The sequence below is a fragment of the Triticum dicoccoides genome, chromosome 2B (genome assembly GCF_002162155.2).
Source record: "Triticum dicoccoides isolate Atlit2015 ecotype Zavitan chromosome 2B, WEW_v2.0, whole genome shotgun sequence".
NCBI classification, from domain to species: Eukaryota; Viridiplantae; Streptophyta; class Magnoliopsida; order Poales; family Poaceae; genus Triticum; species Triticum dicoccoides.
Window position 1 is genome coordinate 558,935,133 of NC_041383.1, and position 8,542 is coordinate 558,943,674.

Consider the following 8,542-nt stretch of genomic DNA (forward strand, 5'->3'; position numbering starts at 1 on the left):
AGCTTACAGCGATCGGCAACATTCTTCAACTTTACAGCCATCTCGGCCATTTCCTTCTTGCTTTGGCAGTGAGCAGCCTGTTCGGCTTTCAGCTGTTCAGCCGCCTTTAAGGCAGCCGCATCGCTTTTCCTGGACTGCTCCTTGGCTCGGGCAAGTTCCGCCTGAAGGTTCTCCACGACAGTGGCACCATCTGCATCAAGCACACATGTTGTAAGGTACGGGCATCATGCTCCTCTTACCAGGTGTCTTCGGAGAAATTACATACCTTGTGTCTCGTCCAGTCGCTTGTTGACAAGCGCGATGTCGGCATCTGCCACGTCAAGTTGCTGCTTTAGCTCGGCAAATTCATCAGTCCGGCTAGCCACCGGACACTTTGCCACCTACATAGGAAAGGCGACATATTATACCTGGGATTATGATCCTCGGCACGCCGTCATTTTTGACAATGCACAGAGTCTCAGGGGCTACTATCTGTATAGGGCGCATCTTATATATGCGGATCTGTCAAAAGGTACATCATTTCGCGTACCTCAAAGCCTGTCAGTAAACTCCTGACGGCCTCGTACAATCCGCTCTCCAAGGATGAAATCCTTCCAATCACTGTATCCATCAACGCACGGTGTTCTTCTGAGATAGACGCTTGCCCGAGCAGATCCTTCAGCTCCTCCGACCGTGCACCAGACGGTGTCGGACTCGTTCGATGGCCTTTTTCGAAGGCCGGACACGGAGGGCCTTGGGGGGCCATACGACTTCCTTCCAGCCCTGCCGAATTCGGAGAAACCCTCCATGACGACACCTCAGGGTCGCCCGCCTCGCAAGGCGGTATGGCAGGGGGAGGCATTCCTCTCTCCATCATCTTCGGACGAAGATCCCCTGAAGATGAGTTCTGCTGAGAAGGGCTGAGATCCGAACTACAAGGTGAATTTTTGGTTATCTTCCTTAGAAATAGAACAGGGATGTCTCTCATTTTAAAACCCCCCTCTTTACTTACGGCTTGGTGGAGAGCTAACCCCCTTGGGGGCGCAATGCGACCGAGGCACCCCCCGGCGCCGGACCCTCTGACGAAGATCTCTTCCCCCGCTTTGAGGCCATCACCTCCGGGTCTTCAGAGGTGGTCCTATTCTTCCCCTGGTTAGAGTAATTCTCGATTCCTCCTTTCCTGACAGCCTCCCTCACGGAGGCGGTAGCTCCCTTGTTCCCCTCTTCGCCTTCTTCCAAAGGCGCAACCTCCAGCATCCTGGTTAACACGGGATCCGACGTAGTCTCGGGGAGGGGGGCCGGACACCTGATTAGCTTTGCTTTCGCTATCCACTCCTGTTTAAGGGACAACTCTTTTAAAGGGCAATTTTATGATAAATATACGGATAGCGAGTCCGGGTACAGGGCTACTTACTTGAGTATCTGGGCGATTGCAGCTCAGACCTGCGTTCTCGGACAAGTCCGGACACATTGCTTGTGATCCGAAGAACAATTTGTACATCTCCATGGGCGTCGCGCCCATAAAATGTTGGAGGGCTCGCGGTCCTTCCGGATTAAATTCCCACAGGCGGAGGGGGCGATGTTTGTAGGGAAGTATGCGGCGAATCAACATAACCTGCGTCACTACGGCCAGATTGATATCTCTTTCTAAGAGATCTCGAATGCGGCCCTGCAACAAGGGCACGTCCTTGGAAGACCCCCAGTTAAGACCTTTATTGACCCATGACGCTAGCTGTGGTGGGGGACCCGAGCGAAAGGCAGGTGGCGCCACCCATTTGGTGCCCCTGGGAACTGTGATGTAAAACCACTTTCGTTGCCATAAGCTGAACTCCTCTTGAAAAAGGCCCTCGGGCCATGGAGTGTTGGCATTCTTGCTTATAACAGCACCTCCGCACTCCGCGTGCTGCCCCTCGATCATCTTCAAATCTACTTTGAAGGTCTTAAGCCACAATCCGAAGTGAGGAGTAATACGGAGGAAGGCCTCGCACACGACAATGAACGATGAGATATGGAGGATGGACTCCAGAGCTAAGTCGTGAAATTCCAGCCCGTAATAAAACATGAGCCCCGCACGAAGGGGTCTGTCGGGAAGCCTAGCCCCCGAAGGAAGTGAGACGCGAACACCACGCTCTCACCAGGCATGGGAGTGGGAATAACCTGCCCTTGAGCAGGCAGCCTATGCGAGATTTCGCCGGTTAGATACCTGACATCTCTTAGCTTTCACACGTCTTCTTCCGTAACGGAGGAAGACATCCACCGGCCTTGAAGGGCAGAGCCGGACATCGTCGGAGGTCCGAAGCGCCTGAATCTGGAGCTTTGGGTGTTGGAACTCAAGGTGAGGGGCGGATTTGATTGAGATTGAAAGAAAGGATCCGAGCCTTGGTCTCTTTATAAAGAGGTTGAATACCAAGAGCCTTCCCCGTGACCGTTTGGGACTCGCCTTCGATTGGGGAGACATACCAACAGGCACGATTGGGTTACCCACGCCCGTATTGGTGAGAATCCCGGAATAAGGGGACACGATCTATGCTTTGACAAGACGTGCCAAGGAAACCGCCTCACTAAACATGCTAAGGTGGGATAGTAAAATGAATAAAGGCTTGGCCGTGGCGTGATGTCACGCCACGGGATACGTCAGTAGATTAGATTTGTGCAAATATTATTCTCCCTACGGTGGTATGTGGAACTTGTTTGGCAGAGCCGGACACTATCCTTGTGTTCAAAATCTTTTATGAAGTATTCAGAGGAGGAACCCGCCTTGCAATGCCGAAGACAATCTGCACGCTGGACTCGTCGTCATTGAAGCCTGGTTCAGGGGCTACTGAGGGAGTCCTGGATTAGGGGGTGTCCGGATGACCGGACTCCTGGACTATGAAGATACAAGATTGAAGACTTCGTCCCGTGTCCAGATGGGACTTTTCTTGGCGTGGAAGGCAAGCTTGGCGATACGGATATGTAGATCTCCTCCCATTGTAACCGACTCTGTGTAACCCTAGCCCTCTCCGGTGTCTATATAAACCGGAGGGTTTTAGTCCGTAGGACAAACAACAATCATACCATAGGCTAGCTTCTAGGGTTTAGCCTCTCTGATCTCGTGGTAGACCTACTCTTGTACTACCCATATCATCAATATTAATCAAGCAGGAGTAGGGTTTTATCTCCATCGAGAGGGCCTGAACCTGGGTAAAAACATCGTGTCCCCTGTCTCCTATTACCATCCGCCTAGAAGCACAGTTCGGGACCCCCTACCCGAGATCCGCCGGTTTTGACACCGACAGTAAACAACACAAATAAGCTTGCACAAGTAAAGGCACGAGATAATCAAGAGTGGAGCCGGTGGAGACGTGGATGTCTTACCGAAGTTCCTTCCTTTTGAGGGGAAGTACGTCTCCGTTGGAGCGGTGTGGAGGCACAATGCTCCCCAAGAAGCCACTAGGGCCACCGTAATCTCCTCACGCCCTCACACAATGCGAGGTGCCGTGATTCCACTATTGGTGCCCTTGAAGGCGGCGACTGAACCTTTACAAACAAGGTTGGGGCAATCTCCACAACTTAATTGGAGGCTCCCAACGACACCACGAAGCTTCACCACAATGGACTTTGGCTCCGAGGTGACCTCAACCGTCTAGGGTGCTCAAACACCCAAGAGTAACAAGATCCGCTAGGGATTAGTGGGAGGAATCGAATATCTCTTGGTGGAAGTGTAGATCGGGGCCTTGTCACCCAATCCCGAGCAAATCAACAAGTTTGATTGGCTAGGGAGAGAGATCGGCCGAAAATGGAGCTTGGGGAAACAATGAAGCTTAGGGTTGGAAGAGGTGAGTCTTCTTGGAGAAGAAGGCCCCCTTATATAGTGTGGGGACAATTCCAACCATTACCACCACTCAGCGCGCGACCCGCGGAACTACCGCACCACAGGAGCGGTACTATCGCACGGGCCTGTGGTACTACCGCGGCGGACCGCGGTACTACCATGGGCGCGGCAGAGCCCGGACCTGAGTAAAAGAGCACGGACAGGGCGCGATAGATCCGCAGGCGCGGTACTACCGCGGCCCCATGCGGTACTACCGCAGGTCAGCCACAGGCCAGGCCCGGTAGGCACATATGTAAAAAATTACATCCGTGACTACCTCCGCTGAGATATTGTCGTGCGAAAATCCGACACGGAACTACCGGGACCAGGGGTGCGGTACTACCGTGAAGGGTGCGGATGTAAAAAATTACATCCGCCCCTACCTCCGCTCCTGCTGCTGAACCTGGCCAGGCGCCACGGTACTACCGCGCCGCATCACGATACTACCGCGTAGAGCGCGGATGTAAAAAATTGCATCCACGCCTAGTACCGCTTGAGCAGCGGCGCCAGTCCAGAACTCACGGTACTACCTCTCGTGAGGAGCGGTACTACCGTGGGAGCCCACGGTACTACCGTGCTGGAGCCCGGTACTACCGCTGGCTCCTGCGGTAGTACCGCTCTGAGGAGTAGTACTACCGCTAGCCTGAGAAGAGCAACACAGAGACCTTAATTACGCAGAGACAAGGTGAGACGGAGGAACACTCCAAAGAGCTAGAGGAAAGGCAGTGCAGAAGGGGACGTGTACGTGAGATTCCACCCAAACCTTTCCAAAGCGGACCCCCTCTTAATAGTACGGCTTTCCTATGACTCAACTCCATCGAACCGATCCGTAGAGAAACGCCGTGTTCAATAATCTTCGAGGGGCATCAAATCGTCTTGTGTTTAGTCGTGATATATCTGAAAAGCTTAATACACATGATTAGTCCGCAGAGGCATTGTCATCAATCACCAAAACTACTGAGGGACAAGAATGCCCTTACATTGACATTGCATGAGGATGCATGTTGCTACCTTGTTACTCCCACTATGGCTAGGCTTATAGGCAGCCGCAAACATTACCCAGTTAGTCATCATCATCACGCAGAGACCCCAGCCCAGTCCAGGGCTTGGAAGGATCAAGCCACTGAAACCAAAGCCAACAGAGACGAAGAGCGGTAATGAATTTGTGAAGGTTGAGCAACCCGAGAGCCTCCAACTATAATTCAGATCATGGACTAGGGCCTCGCCTTTGAAAAATAATGTTTGTAACATTTTCTGAAACGGTACCTTTCGTAACTACTCCCTCCGTTCCTAAATATAAGTCTTTTTAGAGCTTTTAAATGGGCTACCACATACGGATGTATATAGACATATTTTAGAATGTAGATTCATTCATTTTGCTCCGTATGTAGTCATTTGGTGAAATCTCTAGAAAGACCTATATTTAGGAACGGAGGGAGTAGATAACATGTAGTCACAATTTCCGAACTGTGGCTGCTAAGAGATACAAAAATATTGTATTAGCAAATTGAAACTAGTACCGCTAGATTTATCGTGAGAAATATTTTGACACAAAATATAAAATGTCATAATGTCTATCATTATGTACAAGTGTCTGTGTATAAACTCTTTGTGGGTTTATCATCTTGATGCGGCGTTTGAGCCAACAAAATTCCCCTTTATCAGGAAACTAAGGGCACAAGTAGTTTTGTGCTACTCACATAGTCGAGGGCCGCAACCCTCCCTGATTCCAATTAACAGAAACCCCTCGTCATGAGACCTGCTGGACTTAATTTCCTCTCAGCAAGTGCATCACGTGGATATATCCCCTATACTTTGTCGATCAGTGATCAGTGTTCTCGAGCCAGAAATGGAGACATTTTGGTCCAACATGATTTGCCTTTTCATGAAGAGGGCGTAGAGAAGCTCATTCCAGACATCAGGGACTCCGGGCAGGCACCAGTGGCTGCAATCCTCTACCTCTTTAATTTCTGATGTCTTGTTGATAAGGGCTTGCCTTGAACTCAGAGGACTTCTGAACACTGAGAGGTGGCCGTCTTTTCGTTGGGCCGTCATCTGGGTCACGTTCAGTATATCCAGCCCAGGCAGCTTGGGCCTGTGATGGCTCCCTAGAATATCCCTCACGGGTTTCAGCATGTCGGCCCATTGCTCCAGCGATTTGAACGGTGTCATGTCTGGAAGTGTTTCTTGGTGACAAAACCCTCCAGAATTCCAGTCACCACCGCTGCAGAGAAATTTACAGTGGTCGATCATGGAGAGTGAGGATCATTTTGCAATTTAATCAAGTACCACAACGAACAACTTATTAACACTAGCTATGTTTATTGTCAAAGGAAAAAAATAGCTGTCTTGCTAGGGTACAGACCTGAAGTGTGTAGGAGAATAGGTACGGAAGATGGCCTGGGTCTTGTTTGCATTAACATTTTTCTGAAGCCAGTCGAACAGTGTTTTTATTGATCTTCTGTAAGCATCGCTGACGCTCATATCCATCTTCACCTCGTTCCCTTCTTGAAAATACGCACCCCTGGTGTATAAATGTAAGCCTGGTTTCAGACAGATGATGGTGCAATTATAATGGTCTAACTATTCTGATTTAAGAAAAAACAGAAGTACAAAGAATGGTTTATCAATCAGCACAAAGCACACCAAAACCATAATGAGTGTGTTCTATATTCTCGAAATTGGAAGGTGAATTCTTGAAGGTGATGGATACAGTGCAACTATTCACAAAAATAAACAGTGAAACCATTCACAAAAACAAACAGTGAAACTAATCAGGACACTGTTATATTAATCCTGATCACATGGAGATAACCATTTCTCTGAAATTATTCACATTAAAACACAGAAATTATTACATACGAATAATTATGCAACTTAGGTAACAACTAATTTGTATTAAAAAATAGTTCTATGAAACAGGAAAAGCTATTAACTCAACATAAATATGCAGATATATGATAGCAACTTGCTCACCATCCAATTGTTTTGTCTTTTGTCCACCAATGCCCAGAGTTGAAGATGAGCATGTCAGCATCTCTCCACTTACCCCGTCCAGACATCCAATCCATGGAATCCACCCTGACGGTACTCTTAACAAACTTTGGGGCTCCAGCCGGTCCATGACCTTGCGGGACCAGAAAAGGAGACCTGTAATATTCAACCGTGCAATTGTAGTCTCTGAACTTGAATATAAAGAATCCATCATGCTTTGTGATGGGTCTGCCATTGATCTCATAGATGGAGCTCTTGTCTGGAACAGCCGTAGAGAGCATACAGAGCAGAGACTCCCATTGGTTCCTTCCAATCGAATCGCCGACGAATACCACTCTTTTGTTTCGTAGCCTCTCTAGCATACTCTTAGCATCAAACCTAAGAAATCACATAAATACAGATTATGACATAGAAAATGACACAAGTTTTGCTAGAATACTTGAGTAGGTACAATCGCTCGAGTAGATTTGACTTATCAACATCACCGACTATAAACCTTTCAGTTTCAATACAGATTCGCTTCGGCACAAACTTACGACCGAATCAGTTTGATTTTATTTGGCCTGGTGCGTAACTAAATGAGCAAGTAAAACTGTAAAATGTCTCAGAAAAAAGTAAGTAAAACTGTAAAAGACGACACACGAGAAAAGGGGTCAACCAACCGACCTGGGGAGATCGCAGCACGACGGCTGCCACCGCCATCTAGTGTAGGAGGCGTCGGGGCGGCCGTTCTCCGAGCACCGGAACCCGCCGTCGAGGAACGGGCAGTCCTTGGACTCGTAGAGCGGGTAGCTGTCGTCCCGCACCCACTCCCCGTCGAAGAAGTCGCACTCCCGCGCCACCGCACCGGGCGCGACAGAGGCCCCGCAGCCCCAGAGCTTCTTAGGCGCCGACAGGGCGGACCCGACGGCCGTCGAACAGCGGGACGACGCGGGGCAGGCGAGCAGCAGCAGCGCGGCGGCGGCGGCGGAGAACACCATCGCGGCGAGGACCAAAACCATCCCGGCCTTCTCCAGCGGCCTCGTGGCGGCCAGCCACGCCAGCCGCTTCACCGATGGCCCTAGCATGTCGCTGCGCCTGGCCGGCGCTTAATTCGCTTCCTGGTCGGGGTCGTCGACGATCGAGCAGCAGGCTAGCTTTCGCAAGTGTATCCCTGTGAGAATAGACATGCTGGATTCAAGGGGGAAAAGGTTGGGTTGTCATCGAGACGGGAATCGAGCATACGTGTCCCCGACTAGCTTCGATCGACAAGCGATGCGTGCGATCATCGTTCGAGGCCCATGTATCGCGTACTCGCGATCGTGGGGCCAACCTGAAAAAGGCGTCGTTGATCCGCCCTTAAAGCGTGATATTGAAGCTTCGAGTAAAAATCATGTTCACATCTCAAATGCAAACAAAAAGGGTAAAATCCTCTGTTTTGACATTCTTGATTGCTCCTCGACCGGTCTCTCCATATGCTATTCTCCACCACAGTACATGTTTTTCTCGGTTAAATTTCGCTACGCATCTTCGACACGGACCCTGAACTGGAGACATTATTTGTCTGCATATTGGTCCGGACCATTTCATGAACACTCATGCAGGAGACGGTCATCCAACCATGCCTGCATAACTGGATGAATTTCATCTAAACCATACCAAATTTATTTTTTTGATTAAAAGAGTGTTTCCCCTCAGTCCAAGACAGCTAGACATATTCGTGTAAGAGTGTATGCG

General features: G+C 49.7%; 1 protein-coding gene across 1 annotated transcript; it reads right to left on the reverse strand.

Moving 5' to 3' along the window:
- Positions 1–5,390: 5,390 nt before the first annotated feature.
- Positions 5,391–8,064, reverse strand: LOC119364836 (protein trichome birefringence-like 11). Its single transcript, XM_037630387.1, has 4 exons — positions 7,493–8,064; positions 6,809–7,204; positions 6,198–6,356; positions 5,391–6,056 (listed from the first exon to the last, which is right to left on the reverse strand). The coding sequence occupies exons 1-4, from the start codon at positions 7,891–7,893 to the stop codon at positions 5,624–5,626; spliced, it is 1,389 nt and encodes a 462-aa protein (XP_037486284.1). The 5' UTR covers positions 7,894–8,064; the 3' UTR covers positions 5,391–5,623.
- Between the last annotated feature and the right edge of the window lie 478 nt (positions 8,065–8,542).